General features: G+C 41.5%; 1 protein-coding gene across 1 annotated transcript in view; it reads left to right on the forward strand.

Moving 5' to 3' along the window:
- Positions 1 to 21,687, forward strand: part of LOC106635937 (protein bric-a-brac 1) — a 177,553-nt gene extending 155,866 nt beyond the window's left edge. The window contains exons 2-6 of the mRNA XM_089589824.1: positions 9,386 to 9,443; positions 16,364 to 16,541; positions 17,388 to 17,470; positions 19,214 to 19,468; positions 20,695 to 21,687. Of these exons, the coding sequence (XP_089445950.1) occupies positions 9,386 to 9,443; positions 16,364 to 16,541; positions 17,388 to 17,470; positions 19,214 to 19,468; positions 20,695 to 21,503 (1,383 nt within the window). The 3' untranslated portion in view covers positions 21,504 to 21,687. The remainder of the gene's footprint in view (positions 1 to 9,385; positions 9,444 to 16,363; positions 16,542 to 17,387; positions 17,471 to 19,213; positions 19,469 to 20,694) is intronic.
- Positions 21,688 to 22,488: the final 801 nt, after the last annotated feature.

Below are 22,488 nucleotides of genomic sequence, written 5' to 3' on the forward strand. Positions count from 1 at the left end.
CGGCATACAAATAACGGTTTTTCAATAAACACTAAAGTAGCTGCTTGTTTATCTCATCTTGGTTGCAATAATATTTAAATTATCCTTATATTGCTGAGCTTTTGAGTGCTGTTATGAGAAAAAAAAGCAATAAAAAAAAAGCAAGTTCCACGGTACGAAGTCATTGAAGTCAAAATTGCATCTACGTGTGCAATAAAATTTTCAGGTCAATGTGCGTAAAATTGGTTTTTATTCCACTGTTGTGGGGAAGGAAAAAAAAAGTTGCCAGGGTCGTTTGATATTAATACTGTAATCCGCCCGAAATGATTTTTTTTTTTTTTTCGTCAACTTCAGCGTGAAATTAAAATGTTCCCACTTAAGTTCGGAATAAACAATACCGTTGGTAAGAAAATTGGTTAAATTTTGTTTTTGCTTTTAAAATTGGATTTTATAAAACAATCGTCAAAAAAATAAACAAAGCACCATCTAAAAAATATTTTTGACAGCTATCTCCAATCGCATCAACGAAATATGCATATAAATAACAGCTACTGTATAAGAGAGAGAGAAAAAAAAAAGTAGTAGAAAATCTTTTCCACCTCAAGTTTCTGGAGAAGAAGCGATACCATAATAGTCCCAACTCAAGTCCTCGTAGCAGGTGTATCGGTGCTCGTGCATATATAGGAAAGAAAAAGCACGTCCGAATGGAGAGCTGGTACAGGAGGATTGCTCGCGCCTAGCTCGATAGACGATAAATCGCTACGATTTTACACATAATTCGCCGGTGCGCACACAACTCGGACGCTAAGGGAGTACCTATATAGGTATGGTGCGAGAGGTGGGGAGTGTTATATATTATCACGGTAGTCCAACGAGAGACGGCGAGGGAGTAGTCGGTTGTACATACATATATATATATATATAGGCGCTTTTAAACGAACGTACTCGCGGGAGTAGGTATATATATATACGTGTTATATACCTATACACAGCGTTATAGCGGGGCGAGCAAGCAGCGTTGGAAATGCTAATATTAAAAGTAATATTTCTGCGCCGTCGGGAGTACGGAGCCCGGCGCGCTTCCTCGCTCGCTCGGCTGCTATTTATTTTTAATATAAATTAAACAATTTATTTTCCGGGGCACCCTCGCTTGTCCTCCCCCCCCCTACCCATCGCCCCTTTCTCGCAGCCCTGCCATATACTGCTGCTTGTGCACCGAAATAGAGAAATAACGCCGGCGCGCAATATCGAATGAAATATCGCCCGCGACCTTCGCGAGCGAGCGTTTGCTGCTGCGTGTATAATACATACATGTACCTACTTCTGTTGTTGTAGCTGCTGCTACTGTTACAATATACCTACGGTCAAAGTAAAGGCAAACGTATATACACATACACGCCGTTGTTGCAATTTGCATCTATGCAAAGAATATGGCCACAGCGAAGCGGCCACTGGGAGACCGAGAATAATGGGAGGGATGAAAAAACTTTTGCATCTGCCGCAGCCTTTTTTTTCATCCCACGCATGTACTTATTGTTCCGACTATTTTTTTCCCTCTTGGCAACTTTTCGTCTTTTCTTGCTTCTTTTTCACTGCCTCTTCGATACATTTGGATGTTCCGCGCCCAATAAACCTACCTGCACTCGTTTCATCCAGATGTACAAAGTTTTTTCACTGCGTTACGCGGTTGGCTAATTAATTCATGGATCCATCGATGTTATTGTTTGTTGAATATTTTTACACTTTTATACGTATATATATATATTATACGAATATTTTCCAAATAAAGTGGGACATTCGTAGTTTGAACGATTGTTATTATACGTATATGCAGCGCGTTTACTTCCAAAGTCCCAATGTCGCAAATCGGGAGGTATAGGTAGGTATACACCATATACAGTTGGAATACGGCAAATTAGTTTTCGTCGGATTAATCGTGATTATTAATACAATCTAGTTGAGCGCTTTGTCGCACTGAAATCCAGCCTCGACGGTATACGAGTCGGATAGTGCTGTTGCCGTTGTTGCTACCACGGCGTAAAATTAAATCACGGAAATTACGTTATCTCGCTTCGACGATCCAGTTGGTAGCAGCTATAACCACACTCATCATGTACCACCATATTACTATACTCGTACATATCACTACTGCGTAACATATAATACAATCACCGAATTCCGCTACTGTTGCCCGATAGGAAGAAAATGCTAGTGTCCCTCCTTCTTCACCCTCGGCTATACGGTATAGCGCGGGTATGAAATAACTTATTCCACCATACGCATACCGTGTAAACAGTTATCTCGTACCTAAATATCTCTATATGTATGTACATGTGGAGTAAAAGCTCTGCAATCTTAAATATGACCACACAGTCATCTCTATCGCGGCAAATCTCTCGTCCATCAAATCCTGCAATAATAACAAGGGACAATTAAATTTGCAAGTTAAGTGGACACGCTGAAGTAAGTGTACATATATAATTATATACGTTGCTGCTCCTCGAAATAGCACTCGGTCGTTGTTGAGTTTGGGAAAACTCGAGTTCAAATATTTCTGCCGGATGTTTGGCGTGTGCATTTAAGTTCACGCGGGCGTACTGCAGTGTAGGTACATGCGACTCTTTTTCCCCCCTACAACTGACGCAGCTCGTGCTTATAGGGCTCTCACCTCACGACGACCCCAATCAGCACTCGGCATGTTGCTGTACTGCAACGTTTGCCCTTTCCAGCCCCCTTCTGTAACTATACTTGTGTATGTTACCCACTTTTTTTTTTTTTTTTTTTTTTACCCCCTTGTGACTTCGACTCGCGTTTGAAGCTGCGTTTGAGCCGATTCCTTTGAGTTTAAACTGTCTTATGGTATATGAATCAATTGCGAGTTGGAGATATACGCCAGTTTTACTGTTTGTTTAAAGCAGAATCTTTTTTTTTTTTTTTTTCGAGGTAGTAATAGATATTTTGCATCAAAAGTTGTTCATACAACATTTATGCACATATTCTTAAACGAAATCACAGCTTGATCATAATTATGTACACGTGTGATTGATAATATGCATGGAAAACTCGAACATGTGGTACATCGTGTTTATATACCAATACATTGTATTTGTTGAATACATGTTTGTAATTGGCGTTTACATATTATCTATAATTTTACAAAGTTAGGGGCTTAAAAAAGAGAAAAGATGTCAATCCCCTCTGATAAGGCATTTTAAGAACAACTTATGTAATGTCGATTGTTTCACTGCCGGTATATACTTTTACTTCAAAACAATTCAATGCGTGCCTCTGAAAGCGTGATTATTCAGCAGCATGGGGATTATCAATTTCAGTGATATGCCTCATGTACGGCACACGTAGGTAAATTCATTATAAATGTTGAATGTTGACGATAACGTTGCGCAACAAAAGCAACGTGACCTTACGTAACGTAACATAAATATACATATATTTTATTGGGTCGAATCATACAAGCGTCATTGTAATCGTCCCTTCTTTTTTCACCATATATATATATTTATGTAGTTGGGTACTTTGCAAAAATGGGTAATTATCTCGCTTCCCTCTATGAAGCGCATGCATGGGTATATGATATACGTGTGAGCGTCGTTGAATCGTAAGGGATGCCAAAGGGGGGTGAGAGAAACGTTCACCCCACAGGTACCTGTATGTAAATGCGAAGGATATAGGTACGAGGAGAATCTGAGAGCGCGACGTTGGCGCAAAATATGTGGATGCAAACGAGATTAGGCGTGCAATCCCGTTTCCCGTGGCGGCCCGCGCTCTCACTCTTAATTCGTATACGCATTTACACACACGCGTGTGTGTGTGTGCATGGCTGCATGGCGCTTGTGTGTCTCGCTCGGTCGAGCTGACGGAGCAACTGTAATTAAGACTGGATTACCTCGCGAAATTCAATCTGCTGTTGTAGCTGCGCCAGTCAAACAATTTTCCTTCCATCTCTCGCGAATTGATCGTTTCGGGGCGCGTTCGCTGCTTCCGCCGATTCGTGCAAAAGTGCGGATATTAGCGAACCTTAGTATATATATATATACCTACTCCCCCACGCATCGGTACCTTTTTTTTTTTTTTTTTTTTTTTTTTTTGCACTTTTCGTTTACGTATGATTGGTGATGAAGAGAAAAAAACAACCTACATCCACTCGGATGAGTTGTCCCGCTATGAGGCGATGTATACGTACATTATAGCCCACAGCTCGGTACTTCTGCATCTCAGACAGTTGATTGATTTTGTAGCAGTAGATTGACGTGATGCAGATCGAAAAATCGGTGCTAAAATAGAGAAATTTTTTTTTTTTTTTTTTTTTTTTCCAAACAAGGGTCGAAAGTAAATTTACGATCACGCAAGACACAAAATCGCTTCAGACCAACTTCAAAGTCGACTATACCCGCGAAAATGCCCTCAAAATTATCGACTCGCGTATCTTGTCTGATGTACCCAAGTAGGGGGGGGGGAAACCTTCGAGGAAGAGGAAGGTAAAAAAGGGGAGAGGAAAAATGAAAAGGGGGTTTTACCGAGTCGAGGAGGCAGCAGTATATATTGCATGTATATATACGTATGAGAACCCTTCAGAGTCACCTGTAGAGCGGCCTTTTAACGAAATTGCAAAAATTAAAGTAAAAGAATGTGCCCCTCCCCCCTTCCCCGCTACCTGAAACTGCGCTAACAAAAGCGGATGATGTTACTATACATACGTTTTTTTTTTTTTTTTTTTTCATCCTCCCTCTTTTCTTCTTCTGCTTTTCAGAATTACTCGAGCACATTACATACGATACATATATATACAGATGTGTGCAGTGCAGCAGTTGCGCAATTATATTAATTGTTGTTGCGTCATCATCTCCTCGCGTCGCAGCATCGAGCACGTGTGCGTCTATTTTGCATTAATTGCGTATTATTATTATTCGCTCCATTGTACAATAAAAGAGCGAGTCAACGCTGTAGCAGTCATGTCGCGTGTGTAATGTATGTGCGCTTCTATTTTTTTTTCCATTTTTTATTTATTTTTTTTGCTTATCGAGCAAACGCAAGAGGGAAGTTCAGAGGGTTATATTGTGTAACGTACAGATGGTGACGCAGATATTGTAAATCGTTGCACAAGAGCTAGAATGTGTTTAACGACGCGATGTATAATTATCGCGTGCCTGTCCCTCTTTGTTAACATGAATACGCATTTACGCGAATTGTTACGCGATGGACGTGTACCACTACGTTTTTATTAAAATAAATTAAATTAACCGGACTCTTTATAAGTCTCTATTGGCATCAGCTACTGATTATCACGTAGATGTTGCAGGTAATAATATATGTATATATATAAACGTACACCCCCACCCATTGGTGCACATACATGTGCGCGATGGCGGTGGGGTATAGCTCGTATAGACGATTCGTTAAGTGATAATGACGTGCCAGTATAACAGAAAGCGTCAACAGTATCGCTGCCAGACTGCCGTTACTTGGCTGTTGTGCAAACTCGAAACAATCCGATCCCCCATCCATACGAAGGTGCGGCCGCTGTATACGCGTGAAAACATATAGGTACAATCCTTGTTATATTGCACGCGTACGCTACACGGGTGTGTTATATACCAACGCCACGCGGTAGCATCAATTTATCGTAAACAAATAAATCTATTTATTCGCCCAGAGACGACGCGCCCGAGGACCTCCCCTTCCTGTCCGTATACATACACATATACCTCATACTGGCGCAAATTTCTCTCTCCCTCCGTGTGCACGCTGTACGATATATCCCTTTCCTTTGTACGAACATCCCCAGACTGATGATCCCTCTCCTCTACCCGTTCAACTTTGGCTACACCATGTATCCACCCTTCGCATGGAACTGTAATCATTAATTTGGCAAAAATAAAAAGAATTTACTCTCACGTGTGAGGGTTTTATTTGTTGTTATCCCGATAATTTTACCATCGTCTAGAGCAGCTTGTCCCCTTTTTTCTATCCATTCGACGACGTAGAGTTATATACTTGGAAGCTTGGATTCAAACAAAAGCTCGTAAAACACTGGTGACGAGTAAAAATGTGTCGACGTTTCTGTGCAGTCGTACAGATTGCATTTTTTTCTCTCTTTCATCCCAACTCTCTATACATTACAGATCCACGAAAAGTTTCGCGGTCGCTCATTTTCCCGGCCCGGCTGCAAACGAGCTCTTCCTTTAATTTTTTTTTTTTTTTTTTTTTTGTTTTTCGCGCCCGCGCGTTTAATGATCCGCAGCTCTCTCTCTCTCTCTCTCTCTCTCATCAGCGTAACTCGATTTCGAGTTGCCGCTGCAGCCGAGCCTATACATATATATACCTACGCGCGCAGCCTTTCCGTGACGTACCCCGTTTCTCTCTTTCTTTCTTCCTGCCTCCCAGTTCCTAGTTAATACCCTCCTCCTCGAGGCTGCCGTGCCTCCCGCGACGTTAATTTAGACGAATTTCATTAGAACAAACGAACTTTGCTAATCCACGGTAATCTGATTAGAAATTTGCCGGCGCATCCTTTCCCTCCCCCCCAATCTCTCTCTCTCTCTCTTTCGCCTACAAGTCGTCGATCCCCGAGCCTTTTCTATACACACCCACCTCGTTTCGTCTGTTGACTGAAATCCAGCGGCTGTTATGTGTGTTTATGTACGAGAGTCGCTCGCGCGGCGCGACGGACAGAGAGACGCGCACACCTGCGGGGGGATCCTTGACGCCTGCCCGGATGATGGGTGCAAATATTTGCTGGGAATTAGCTCGTTAGCCGAGCGGTTCTGTCTCGCCAGCCATCGGCAGTGCGTAGCTTACGGACACTATCTCTCTGTCTCTCGAGAGCAAAGAAATGAACACGACAACGCGTTCTCTCACAAATAATTTACCGAGTAATTTGCTCCGAATATAAATGTATATGTACCACGTAAAAACACGTGCCTGTAACTTGACAGGAGACTGCGATGCTCCGTTTAATTGTCCAAAATAGGTACCGAGACAAAGACTTGGAATTATTACCCTGCGCTTTTTATTTTACTGTTCAATATTACATAGGTACGTACTTTTGCAACCGAGGGACTATTCGATGTAAGTGGCAAAGAGAGAGAACGGTGGGAGTGAAGTACCATATGCGTATACGGTAAAAGCGGTCATTTGTGAAAACGATACCGGGAGAGGAACAAAAAGGCACGTGCCAATTGGTGTGTACTTACGTAATGTTGCAAAATATCCCAGGCAGTGGGTATAGCTGTCTCAGGTGTGGGGGCTATAATTTGTCGCTTCCTCCTCCGAGAATAAGTATCGGGACGAGCGCGGTGATCGGTCGATGACGTCGGCCCTTTGATGAATATTTTATAAGTGTCCCCCGCCTTGCGCGACATCTTCCCGCGTGTCCCGTCAAAGTGGGGGCTCCGTCTCACCCCATAAGGCACCTCTGTGTCATTGTTCGCTAATTGTCATCGTTGCCACGGTCCTGTGAGCTGTAATACCGCATAACCACCACTGGGTCCTCAGTCATATGTGTATATGTATATAGTTGGTTCAATAATGTACGGGCGTCGCTCTTCCTCGTGAATTATAAGATAACCGCGCCTCCATATTTGTACGTATACCTATACCGTGTCCGTTTAATCGAGGAGGAGGAGGAGGAGCAAAGGAAGGGACGACGACGACCCATCCTTTGCCCTGATTATTTATTTAAAAATGATAGTCTTGGCAGTAATCGAGTATTAATCGGTTGCTCTACCTTTTTCACTTGATCACCATACATCGCGGCTCTTGAATAATTTCGACGGAAGGGAGGGGGGGAGGACTTTTTAGCCGATACCATTGCTTGCGCGTCATCGATAAAAATCAACCGCAGGGGTAATCACATACGTGTGACAATTAATTTATAAAAGAGCGCCCGTACAAATATTTAATGGATACTGCATAGGGCTGTACGCCAGCTTTTTCTTCTTCGCCCGTACTTGCTCATTGTAGGTCGCGGATGTGCCGGAACCATTTGATTCTGCCCCGATACGCGATAGCTAAGACTCGATCATCATTCACCCCCTCCTCCCCCCTCCAAAGTCTCTCTTTCTCCCCGAACGCGTGCAATAATTAAAATCAACGTGCTGTTGTTGCGCTTTACATGTATACATCACTTGTCGGACGGATGACGTATGGTTGTTATTTACGACGCTCGCAGTTTCCGATCTTGCCGCCGTCGTTATTCAATTACAAATCATCATCGTCTATTAGAGTCGAAAGGAAAGCTGAACCTGTGATTAATAGCGCGAGGGTTGAAGCTGCATGGGCAAAGGATCGTTGAAACCCTATAGTTTTCCTTCGGAGCGAAAATCGATGTGTAAGTCGATCTTTGCTGTATAGCCATCACCCACAGGCTCGAGATAAGATAATAATCCATACAGGGGAAACCGTCTGGCAGCAGATTAGTTTGAAAAAGCGGAGGTTTTTGTTTGCGTGTATCTTGAAACAAAAAGCAACAACAACAACAACAACAACAAAAAATGAAGGAAAGGCTGTGCACAGGGTATAGTGGCTAATGTTTGATAAGGACGCGCTGCAAAGGAGGAGGAGGAGGAGGAGGCGAGTGAAAAGTTTTTTGGGATATAAGCTTGAAAAAGCCAGTGGAGAGGGGTTCCTCGCTCCTCTATCCGAAGCAAGACAAGCAAGCAAGAGTATATATAGCGCAAAAATGCGAAAGTATTATAAGGAAGGCATATATCGGTCGGGGTGCATACGGCTTATCGAGGAAAAAGAGCCAAACGTATGGGGGGGGGGGAGAGGGCCCTTAAAAATTAATTTCAAAAGTCAGTGGAAACGAGGTGCACGCGCGTGCTCGCGGCTGATAGCGCTCGGCTGCGCTCGCCCGTTTCGGAGGAAGGATATCGCCGAAATTCGAAGTTTGCCCCCTCGCTTGTACACCCCCCCCCCTCCCACACGCTCAAATGAAGCAACTTTGCGTGTGTCTTTCCCCGAGTGAGCGGCTCTTAGCTTGCGAGCGGCCCCTCTCGCATATTAGTAAAGTTGCCCGGGGCGAGGAGGAGCTGGCGCCCATATTGCCCGAGTGGCTCCTTACCCCCCCCCCCACTCCCTTTCTGCTCCTAGTGGTTTTAAGTTCGTGCATAGCTTTGGGAAACAATTTATCTTTACCGCGGATACTCCGCACTTTTTTCCCTCACACCCCCTTCCCACCTTCCCGAAAAATACACCTTCTGTTTTCCTTGAAGCTTCGTCTTCTATTGCGAAAAGCTCGGCGCTCTGTGTGAAATATTATTTGCGTCGTGCTGTACGCAAGAGAGTAGTACAAAATGTATAGTAGATTTTAAAAAATAAATAACATTTTTTACAAGAAACAATGAGACTAACCTGTGTTTTTTTTTCTTTGTTTCGTCTGTTTCAGGCCAAGTTGTTGGAATCGTCCCACGCTTGGCTCGGAGCCTCCACCTCCAGTATAGCAGGTGAGTTTGTACGAACCAATCGTTCATTAATGGTATCGATAAAAATAGTAACAACAATGTGTATCGCATCCCCTCAGTCAATAGTATGTCGTTTTGCTCAAGCCTCGCGATTGAAGAGAGACTTTGTGGTGACCCTTGCTTGAATCACCAAATCAGTAAATTCTCTCTTGAGCCATCTCGTTACCCAATAACCCTCTAACCCCGCATTTACTCCCCTCATACTACATACTTTTATTTTGGAAAAAAAAAGGAGAGGGTACTGTTTCCCACGTATACTCAACGATTTGTTTTTTTTTCTTATTATTTACTGTTGCTTTATTATTTTTTATATTTATGTAAGCACCATCATCTCCCTACTGTAAAATATACAAAAGTCAAAGACCAAAGAAACAAAAAAATCAGTGGTTTTATTTATGTAAAGGGCTATTATGCCGTTGCATAGAAGGCACGATCGCTACATCGAGAAAAATAATTATAGCGGAGACAAATCTCATATGACTCGTTGGATTTTTCAATCGATAGCTCCCGAATTTTTTTTTAACCCCCTAAAGTGAGTGATCAATGATATTAGGATTGGAAAAAAATCCGCCGTTTCAGTTACTAGATTGGATTTTCATGTTAATTCTCAGCAAAACAATACTATACGTATTATAACGATCGTGCCAAAAGTAAAAAGTAAAAAACCAAAAAAAAACCAAAAAAAAAAAAAAAGGGGGCTAGAGCCATCGTATAGGTACATGTGCTGATTTTTAGCTGACTACACAAGCCTGTTGAAGCTGAAGGCGCCGACGTGGACGCGCCAAGAGCTGCAGGAGGCGATAGAGGCGGTGGTCACGCAAAAGATGCGCTTCACCCAAGCGTCGAGCAAGTACGGGATACCAAAGGGTACCCTCTACGACAACATACTCGGCAAGTCGAAGCGGATGATGGTACTGGAGGAGGCGGGCCTCGACGGCCCCGAGGAGACGGCGGTGCTCGAGTTCTGCTGCGACATAAGCGTTAGCCCGTACAATCGGCGCACCAAGAAATCACTGGCCTCGATACTCGGCTTTGTCGAGAAGCTCCGGCGAAAGCGCGACCCCGGCTTCGCGTTCGCCGGACTCGCGGGCTTTCGCTGGTGGTGGGCCTTTTGCAAGAAACACGGCATCGTCTCGCTATACTTTAACGATGAGAACGACAACGAGTGACCATTGCCTAGTTTTAACCCAAACCCCGGACTATACGCGCCTTTCACTCATTTGTTATAAATTTACATATTAATTGTTGTTATACACACACCACATTCCCATTTTTTTGGCACTACAATGCCCGTATCGTTGAGAGCATCGAGACTGATTTTGTTCCAGATTCATCCTACAAATGGTATAACCATGTATTTTTTGTTGATTCGTCGAAAATCAACGGCACTGCGGAGAGGAGATCGGTGAAATTAGCCACGTTGAGGGCGGTTAGGAGGGGGAGAGGGGGTGTCCCCGGCGGATGGTAATGTCGTAATGAAAGTGTATGAAACTCGCCGAGTTTCGCATTCCGCGTCGTTACCCATTTTAATGAGATTATCGTACACATGTACATGCGGATTGTACATCTCGCCGTTCGAATAATTTTATATTTAATGTAGCAGCCCGTAGCACATATTAGCCCTTTCGTAGCTCCCCTGAATTATATAAATCGATTAATCTTCGACGCGACGAAGCGCCAAAAAAATGATGACTCCGTGAGATTGTAGTTACTCATTATGCATATTGAATACTATGTCATCAACTTTGATTTTCGCAAATTAAACGCGTGCTCCTTTAAAATTACCTATGATTTGTAAAGAAAAGGTCGATAATCATAAAGTTTTGTAATGTTCTCACAGTCCATTGTCAAACGCTGCGTGGATTATTTCGAAACACCTATTTGTCGTGGCAAATGAGATACGCGGCAAAGGTAACAAGTTATTGCGTATAATGTTGCACACGCGCTGTATCATTATTTCTATGTTTTATGAAAAAAAGGTGTATTGTTGTACGCGTAACGGGATCGTTAAGAGCGAAAAAAAAAAAAAAAGTATATATTATAGTCCCATTGAAAAAAACGCCAATCAAACTTTGCGCAAAGTTGCCGGCTTTTGAATGAAAAAAATAAAATAAAATAAAAGGAAAAAAGATAATGGTAATAAAAAAAAAAGAGTCATATAACGCACTGTATCGCTCGCGTTTCATCAAAGAGCCTAGGTACAATACAGTCGCTACGAAATTATTATTTGAACGCGAGATAAAAGTTGTTTTTATTTTTTAACCCCAAGCCACTTGAAAATTGATGGAAACCAAGTGTATTTCACAGATTATACGAAAACAATATCGGGCGAGCCGAGCAAAGCCCCCGTCGAGCTTTTGAGCTCCCGAATAAAGTAATAAAAAGAGAAAAAACAAAATGAAAACTGTGGACGTACATGTATACGTGTCACCGGGCGATCGGTGAATATTTTTCGCCAACGAGCCCCAGGCCAGCGGTATATATACCGGGGGTACGCACATTGTTGTACACATATATCGCGGCAACGCGTACCGAAATATCCAAAGGGAATTACGGCAATCATCGTAGTCGTAGTCGTCGTTGGAATGTCCATTTCCTGCGCGCGAGCAAAATCGTTCGGGAGCACCGCGCGCGGCTGTAAAACGCGTGTTTATATATACGTATGGACATATGCTCTACCCTCCCTCTCCACACCGCCGCTATACACCTCGCTTACATATACGTGTATATATAATATATATTACCTTATATATATATATCCTCGAGTTGGTCAATTCATCACGGGCTGCAACAATTACTCGATTATTTTTCTATAGTAGAGGCACTCTGTGGCCTTGCTGCAGTCATAACTTGACTACGTGATCTGTGCGTATACGCGCAAATTTATGTACGTACTCACAGGTGGACAAGTTGACGTTTATTGTGTCGGAAAAACACATTTACACGTGGAATCTTTGAGATGTAAAATTTTTATTCTTTTACATAATAATTATACGTCCATTCCGGCATCCGTCTTCGATTACTATATGTATTGTGTGCGGGTAAGTCGTGTCCTTCAAATGTGCCATGTGTTTTGTGAGATCGAGGGATACACATTACCAATTACAATGCTGTTGAGCATGGTGATTTATTTTTTATTTTTATTTTTTTTTATTTTCTTTTGTTCCATCAACGTTGAAAAGGCTATGTGTATAGCTTCCATTGGGCTCGTCAATTTAATCAAACAAAGTTGTAGCCACGTCGATTGTGCCGACGGGTGTCGTGATTCCATATAATTATATACCCCACGTGTCGGCGTAACGCTCATTAGTGTTCCTTTCATTTGGCCACACGCGTATAGGTTTCCTTTACGTTACTTTTTTTTTTTTTTTTTTGCCACCAGACGTCTGTATTCGAATATTTATAGCAATCGAGCTACATGTTTTTTCACGCTCCCTTTTGGTTTATGTTTTTTTTTTTTTTTTTTTTTCTCTTCTGGTCAACCTGTTCGTTATTTACGATTGGAGGGTTGAAAGAGGGGCCGTTCGCGCTGGGGATGTTCGTGTCAATTATTATTCCAAGTTCTACCTTTCGAATGTATATTCGGCAATGTTTTTTCGTCGCGGACGACAAATGGCCCTCGCGTTCGTCCCGTTGGCAGGAAAAATGAAGAAATTATCACCAATCCGAATTTCGATCAACGATGGATAAACTTTTTTTTTCTTTTTTTTTTTTTTTTTACTCCTGTTGACGCAATATTGTCCGCCGTTGATGCGAAGCATTGTTGCGCCGTGAAAGGAAAAAAATATCTATGTTTGTGCAATACCTTCCGCGGGCAAAATCTATTTTTGGAATCGTGAATGCATTTTGATTGCCGAAATTATTTTATTTTGGAGCGCGGCTGACTGGGGGGATGAAAATTTAACCGATGCATTTAAGCGAAATGGCTGTTGAGGTAAATTAAATTGTCATTTTTTAATAGCGAAACGATTGCTGTGACTTGAAAGAAAGGAAAACAAACGATAAACCTTTGCGTCGTTTTCAGGGAAAACTATTCCGAGCGATCGGCTTGACTCGGTTTTCGATTTCACTTGCGATCGATTTTTTTTTTTTTTTTTAAACGTGATACTGTACGCCGACACTCGGCAAGCGTGCCTTCTGGTGATATATACTTTTAATAATACACGTAAACATTTGTGCCTTACAGTACTTGTATTTTTTAATCGAGTTGTTGATATTGTATTCCATTGTTCGTCGAGTCGGTGGCGTCTTCTTTTGCAAAGTGCCCGTACAGTGACTCTCGTCCATTAGATTGTGATAAATTTTGTTCGCTTGCATTTAACTCGTAGCGATTTTGACATTCCTAAAAAGTTTCTAAAGTAGAGTAATTTTTTAATTGTTTTTATGTAATTTTAAATGCATTTTATGTAGGTATAAAAGCGATTCCATAAAAAAAAATTACACCTATGAGTTGCACGAATTTCAATGAAATTTTTTTTACAATGTTCATCTTCGGGTCGTACATTTGCTGTTCTTCGCAAATTTTGTAGTGCACTTCATAGAACTTGAGGTGGAAATTTGCACAATTTTTTAAAATTTGTTGAAGAACAGTTTCTAATTTGTATTTAAAATTTATTTCGACATATGTGAAGAATTTAAGAAGACTTTTTTTCTACTTCTTGATATCTCAAGTAACAGGTTTTTTTTTGTGGAATTGATAGGTATTAACAAATCGAATGTGTCGATCAAATTGTTATTTTAATTTTTCAACACCATATATGCGCAAAAGAATTTGTTAATTTGTATGAAAAATTACTGACCATCGCATAAACGATCAAATTTTGGCACTAACTCTAGAATAAGTAAAAAAATTATAAAACCTGTCATGTACATATAGATGCTGTAAAAATTTCAATACATTGATGATGTTTTCAATGATGACAGCGTTGTGCGAAATTAAATAACGCTCGATTGAAGTTGCCTGTCCTTCAATAAAAACCGATTCACTTATTAATGCCATTTGTAACGATTACACAAAGATGGTTGTGTGCGTGTACACATACGATAGCAGTAATCGTCAACATCTGTCCTCTAAGGTTTCACCTATTACGTTGTACAAACATGTGTGATAAATAACGTGCCTTGCTGGAGCTAAATGAATTATGTGAAGTTTATTTTGGAAAAAAGTAAATTGCAAAAAAAAATTTTTTTCTTCTCTGTTGTGCTTTTTAGTTGAAACAAAAGTTAAACTTTACGTAAGAATTTTATGAATGCTGCAAACGCTCGTAATGTTATTATTTGATAAAAAAAAAAGGAGATTAGACTTAAATCCCGATATGCGTCTCGAGCTGGATTAAATTTCCATTGCCCGACGATTATACCTGCGCATGTATTTAGAGGTCGACCAGTTTGAATCTAAAAAGTTTATAGAGAGAGAGACCCGCATATCATCACCAGCCTCGCTGTGCGCATGTAATTTTGCAAAAGTCAATTATCGCGAGCCGCTCGATCGGGACGAAACCTATCCTCGGATCTTTCTCCTCCTACCCGCCAGCCTATATATGTACAGCAGTGAGCACGCGCGTCTTTTCCAATTAATTGTATTAATCATGAAATTGGAGGCGGCCTAATTACACTTGATAACTTAACCGTTAAATAATAGCTCCAGATCGGGGCCATCGGTACCGCGTGTACGTACGATCTCTCTGCTCTATAACTGCTCTCATGCACATATATATGTTCTATAGCCTCCCTATACCTTTACTTGATCACGCGCGTGATCCTCCTCCGGTATGCATCTCCGTATGTGTAATTACGCGCGAACAAATGAAAATAAGACGATCATTCGCTTGTACCTTTTCGTTGCAGCCTTTTTTTTTATGGTGATCGGTTCCTGATGTTTGTGTGCTCAAGGAATGCTAGTGTGCCTGAAAAAACATTTGTAATTGCCATCGATATTGTGTCTTTTGTGATTTTCAAATGAAAATGAATTCATTGGTAAATACCACGTGCGATTATAGTGGGAAAAACTAAAGTCATCGAAACCCCTCTTTTTTTTTAAATTATGCCTCATTAAGTCGTTGTATTTTTTTCCTTGCTATGTGATTGACGTGCGAAGCGATGACGTGAGAATTTCACTTTTTGCTTGTATATATAAGACACACACGTATACACGTGATCACGTGAAAATTCATAAATATCATGTACATATAAATTATACATTCTGTTACCTACGATTTTGAGTTTTTTTTTTATTTTTCATTTTACCATTCCCAAACCACCTTATAAATGCGCAAGCATTGTTTTTTACATGAATACCTGTGGGTTTTTTTTTTTTTTTAATTTTACCATTTAATTTCCATATCCTCATTTTGTTTCTTTTTTTTCAGACGCCCATGCCAGTAGTACGAGGTACTCGCTTATAGACCGAAGTAATGTTACTCACAAATATTAAATTTCCACCACATATATACCAACTTAGGCTTTCTGGAAATTTCCTTTTGCGAGCTGAGAATTGTTTTTTTTTTTTTTTTTTTTCCTCTTACAATACGTTATGTAAATTATAACTAACAGTGGTGCACGTGCGAGCCACCAGCTGTTTTTTTTTTGCAATTTCAAAATTACATAATTAATTTTTACCGGGGTCGTTAAAGTTATATGCCGATTTTATCTTAAAAATTATCATCACAGACTTCTGACCCCTGAATCACTTGAAATTCATCAAATTGTATTTTACTTAAGATATACCAACTATAACAATAATATATATATAAATGATTATTATTATTATTATTATAATATGATAATTTAATGGTATCAATGACATATTTTGTACGTAGTTTAATTACATATTTATAATGCTTATTCACGTTGATAATTAATGTGTTTTTCCTGGTTTTTTTTCGGGGGGGCTGTTCCAGCAGACAGCTACCAGTACCAGTTGCAGTCGATGTGGCAAAAGTGCTGGAACACCAACCAGGGATTGGTGCACCATCTTCGTTTTCGGGAACGCGGGCCTTTGAAGTCCTGGCGGCCGGAAACGATGGCGGAAGCGATATTCAGCGTGCTCAAGGAAGGCCTCTCGTTGAGCCAAGCTGCGAGGTAATTGAAATTTCAGATTAAAATTACGTTCAAATGAAAAGATGGAATTTTTTTTTTTTAATTTTATGGTTTTTCTGATACACGGAACGATTTTTTTTTTTTTTTTTTTCATTTTGGTACTTGTGCGTCATCATTCTTGAAAACTTTGATTGACATTTATTTAGAAAAATTGTACATACGCATGCACTGTGGAACTCGGTGAGATCCTCGTTGGTCTGTACCGTTATTATTTATAAAAAATTATACTTTTAAATACCTCACATTTCCATTCCAAGTGAAACTTTGGACTTTTTTTGTCTTTTTCTATATTTTTGCCAAATTAAAGAGTGTCACTAGCCTTTATTATTTGTTTGTTCGCGTTTAGATTACAATCAAAATTTTTAATTTTGAAGCTGGTAAAGTGTCTTACAACTGCAGATTTTTCAGATAGTTAAATCCCAGTCATCCCTATATGTCAATTTAAGAAAACGAGATCTCGATTTCTGGGTACACGACGGGATTTAGAAAAAAATAATTGATAATTTTGTTGCGTGAAATCCTGAACTTCAGGACGCTCGCTCGAAACTATATAGTTCGTAGGCATTACGGTTGACACGTAACACACAAGGAGCACGCGTTACTATTGTTTTATTTATTTTTTTCTTTTTTTTTTTTTTTTTTTGTTTAGTCCTAGCCGATGCAAGTCACGAAAAATATAAAAATATGTAATTTCCGCGCAAATATATGACACATATAAGTATCGTGGCGCAAAACCGTAATCTCAAAGGCAGCCAAGCAAAAGGAGGCGGGGGGGTTGAGAAGGGAAAAAAGTAATAATTTGACATTGGTGTGTTTTTCCTTTTTCAGGAAATACGATATTCCATACCCGACGTTCGTACTTTATGCGAATCGAGTTCACAACATGCTCGGACCGAGCGCCGACAGCGGAGCGGGTAAGTGTAATTTAAAACCGAAAAGCAGTCATTAATGTTCAGGCGGCAGCTATATACACACGGAAAAGGGTTAGAGGTATACCAGCACGAGGTTGGCTCGAGAGTTGTACAAACCCGAAGGAAGAAAAATGTCCATGTTCGCTCGCCGAGTTTATAAATAAGTAAGCGAGAGCTTTTTTGCTCTCTCTCTCTCTCTTTTGCTCGTGTAGCCCCTATATAAGTATACTACTCGCGAGAAAAGAAATGATTCGTGTGGCACAACAACATCGGGCCGCGGATTAAAGTCTCGCTCGTAAAAGGTGCAATTACAGATCGCGGGTGCCTGCAGCTGCTGTACACATATAGGTATATTCATAGGTGCCCGTAACATCACGCGGTTGCTCTCGATTCGACGGGGCCATTGTGTTTACTCCGACTCTCCGATACAGGCGGCCTTTATTTTAATTCTTCGCGCCATTAAACCGGGCCGAGCGCTAAACCGTCGGATTACTTACTTATCGCGACTATCTTTAACTTTTCGACCATATATATATATACCCGTGCATGCGTGCCCCATGTACGCTCTATTTCGGAGCCTTTGTTTATTTCGCCCCAAAGGTTTTTCGACGAGTCTCGCATGCCGGGCTTTGATCTGACTGCTATTTATTTTAGTATACGCGCGGCGGTACAGGAAAATATATATACACCTGACGTACAGAGGAAGAGATCGCCGTCTTTGCAAGCCTTTTTTCTTTTTCTCAATACTTACCTCCCGTGTTTGGTGCATTTGTATTTTTAACCCGATTAATATACTCGAGAGCGAGCATGGGTTTTTTTTTTTTTTTTTTTTTTTAAACCGCGTACTCGAGAGCAGGTGGCTTGTTTCAGGCAACGTTGTGTATCGGATACATTGGTCGTGTTTATTCAAATCTTTGGGTCTAAATATGGCTGATATATCGTGCACGATATTCTTCTTATAGAAATAGAAACTATACATCGAGAGCGCAAAAATACACGTGCATCCAAATTCGCGTGTTTTATTTTATTTTTTATTTTTTTATCGTGTATACAAACAAGTTTTATCGACAAGTCATGTTCGGACGAATGATTTTTTTTCAACCTTACGATAACTCGATACGAATATGAATATTATAAATAATTTTTTTTTTTCCCTTTATTAATTTGGTATTGTGTAATAGTGGTTCCACTTCATTAACGCGTCTGCACAAATATTTTTGTTCCAGACTTAAATATTATTCACATTTGTCACAATAATACGCAGCTTTGTTATTCTTATGAAAAAAAAAAAAAAAAACAAGACAAAATAAAATGAATTTAGCACATTTACAATCTTCATAATTAATCGAGAAACATATTTTTCATGTTTATTTTATATTTGTATCACCAGATTTCTTGCCACGAAAATACGTGAGAAGTATTCACTTAGAAAGATCGACGAAAAAAAAATCATCCGCAACGTGATTTTTAATGAGACATTAAAATTAAGTTCTTCGCACATTTTCGGAACTGGATTTATTTGTTTGTCAATTGCATGAGCGATAAAAAATGTCGATCGCCTTAAAAAGCCGAAAAACCAATACCTTTTTTTTGGGGGGGGAGGAATATGAGTCACAAAAACAAATGTTTGGAAAAAAAAAAAAAAAAAAAAAATCTATAAGGGCCTTTGACAAAAATTCTCTCGACTACAGGCTCTGCAAATGTCAGTCTGAAGGACGCCCTATCTCTTATCTCTCTTCCTTCCTCCTGTGTGCATTGCAGATCTGCGGCCGAAGGGCCGAGGGAGGCCGCAAAGGATCCTCCTGGGAGTTTGGCCGGACGAGCACATCCGCGGCGTGATTCGGGCGGTGGTCTTCCGCGACGGTCAGTCGCCGCACGTGGTCAAGGAGGAACCGGCCGCCATTTACCCGAGCCTCGCGAATTACGGCGCTTGCAACGGGCCCGAGGGAGCGGTCAGCCCGAGCGCCGCCGCGGCCGCGGTCGCCGCCGTCGCTCAAGGTATGTACCTGTATAATATACCCTTTGCTCCTTCGTTTGTTTGTTTGCTGCCCGCAACCATATATTGCACGGACGCCACTGTAGCCTTGTGCCGTTTTATCCTTGCTCGTTTTGCAACCGGAACCTTCGTCTTCAACCCTTTCATTTTTTTTTTTTTTTTTTTTTTTTTCCTTCTTACTCGTGCATTGTACACAGGAGATAATAATACGTTGTTACACTGTACAATCATCGTGGACTTTATTACGCGGATTTTACTTTAAGGTATAGCTTTTTCATTTCAAGGACATTTTTTCTTTTTTTCCATCATCAATGGCATTTGTACAAATACTCGGTCTGTTTTTTTGTTCGCGTAATCGATTATACATCTCATTTCTTGATCTTTATTTTCGGATTTATATATGATTTATGCCCATTGTAGGCGCTTGTACGCAAAGTATTAAAAAACTGAGCAAAAATTTTTCTTAGCCGGTGGAAATTTATTCGTTCGATATTGATTATATTATGACGTGCGGTGAGATATCATTGTATATGTATTTTCGGTATCCAGGTCACGACTGATTCTTTTACCATCCGATTTTTCGTACTTCGTGTTGGTCGTCGTCATTAATATTTAAGGCTTTACGTGTTCTTATATTCTAAGCGAGGAAAAGCACACGAGTGTTGCCATGTTCTATCATCGATGCGAAATGATTTTATTATTGTCGGCGGAGGTCAAGATTTATTCTTGTATACACTATATGTGCAAAAGTCTCGTACGTGACGTTGAACATATAATAATCTCTTCGGAGATGTAGACAAATTACGTATTTAACTACATGTGCTGAACAACACAATACACCACGGATGATTAAGCCACTCAAAAGATAATGTATATTTATAAACCGCCTCGGCTGAAAGGAGAATGGTCGTAACTGAAAAAAGGTCAATCAAGTTTTGAGACAAATGGCATAGTTCAAGCGAAATATTGAAAAATTAACGATTCGAGCAAAAAAATTATATCCCAACACTGTAATCAAAGTTAGTGAATTTCTAAGCTCTAATTCGAGTCGTGACCAAAGCTTCCTCTCAGCTAGTGGAAAAAAAAAAAAAAAAAAATAGGTGTTAACAAAATAGGCTCGTAATTACTTCTTTTACCCCATGTACCGCGGCAATGAATACTTCGGTGTAAATATTACCGATCTCTGTATGTCTCATGAAAAAAATGTGGTCCCTCGTTTGATTCCCAGGACTCAGAAACCAGATGTGCAGCATGGTGGCGGCGGCGCACTCACAGCAGCACGACATGCTGGCAACGAATCTGTCCACAAACCTCTCGACGAGTCTCACCTCCAACCTCCAAGCAGCGATGCAGCAGGTGGCGGCTTCGCAACAACAACAGCAGCAACAACAACAACAGCACCATCAGTCGCATCATCAGCAACAGCAGCAGCACCACCACCACCATCAGCAGCAGCAGCAACAACAACAACAGCAGCAGCAGCAGCAGCAACAGCAACAACAACAGCACCACCAGCCGCATCATCATCACCACCATCACCATCAGTCGCACCACCATCACCACCAGCACAACAACGGCGGAGGTGGTGGGATACCCGGTATGGGTATGGGTAGCGGGGCCGGCCTCGGTGGTATGCTATCAGCCCCGAGCACGCCGAGCCTCGGGGGACCCGTGGGCATGTTGGGCGGCCTCGGGGGCCTGGGCAGCGAGCGCCCCGGCAGCAACCAGCACGACAACTCGCCGCTGAACCTCGGCCTCGGCAGCCCCGACACCGGTGGCCCACCCGACAGTCCCATCAGCGACAGTCCGCTCGGCTCGCTCATGGACCCGGGCCACCACCTGTCCTCGAGCGTCGAGGTCGGCATCGGCGTCAGCGGCATGACCTACAAGCCGACCCGCAGCTTCGTCAGCCCAAGGCCCGAGAATCTCTTCCAGGAGGACATAAGCGAGCTAGTCAAGAGCTCGCACGCCGCCCTCAAGGACAAAGAGAAGATAGCCGTCAAGCTCGAGCCCCTGGCGGACTCGCGGTGCGAATAGTAGGGCCGGTTCGGGGCCAGCTTGCATCAGCTTGTCACCGAACGTCGTCTTCCCGGTCCCGATGCAGCCAACGCGGCCGCGGCCATGCTCTCCCCCGATGGCTTGGACTACAGAAAATTGAGCCAAGCCATGCCCGAGCGCCTATTCAACATTTAAACTAGGACACATCATCATCATCATCATCATCATCATTATGATTTTCATCGTCATCATCATACTATTGCTACAACTGCTACCATATTGTAAACGGTAACGCCTGTACACATATTTTTTTTTTTTTTTTTTCTCTCGACGAAACGCCCGCCCCGCATCAGCGTTCGTTTGTTCCTTCGTTTCTATATGTAATTACATAAATGTATGTATAAATACATGTAATCATGTAGCTGTGCAGTTATAATAGCCCGTATGTATATGTGTAACAAAACACGCGCACACGTAGTGTATGCCTGTACACATCCAAATTCCAGGCCCGCGATTAACACGATAGAGATTAAAAAAGGGCATGGACAAACGTGTATGGGTATAATATGTAGTAGTTACGAGAAGTCGAGGCGTCGCCCTTGGCTTGGTGGTACAGTATAGGCAGCAGCGGCATCATGCATTCGCATTTATAGGGAGTGATACACGAGTGATCTCGTACACAAAATATGTAAAGAGCGAAAAGAACGTGATGCCCAACGTGCCCGAGGCATGAAAGTCATTTGGCTCGGGTGGACCTGAGAAAAATTACTGCTGTAAAGCAAAAAAAGAAAAAGAGGTGTACAAGTAGATACGCGCGCTGGAAAGGCGTTGATTGACAAACGGAGGCTTATAATCAAAATTATTCAAAAGTTAGTAGAGAAGATGATCATTAAACTAACTATATTGTGTAGAGCGTCTATATTATATTACATTACGTATACCAATTGCGCTCCTTCCTTTTGTTTCGATGGCGAAGCCGAGGCGATGACGTCTTGCTCGCCTTGGCCCTTTTATCATTATGATA

This window comes from Copidosoma floridanum, unplaced genomic scaffold, assembly GCF_036245765.1.
Source record: "Copidosoma floridanum isolate Cflo_tuat_1 unplaced genomic scaffold, Cflo_Japanese_pri ptg000009l, whole genome shotgun sequence".
Taxonomy (NCBI): Eukaryota; Metazoa; Arthropoda; class Insecta; order Hymenoptera; family Encyrtidae; genus Copidosoma; species Copidosoma floridanum.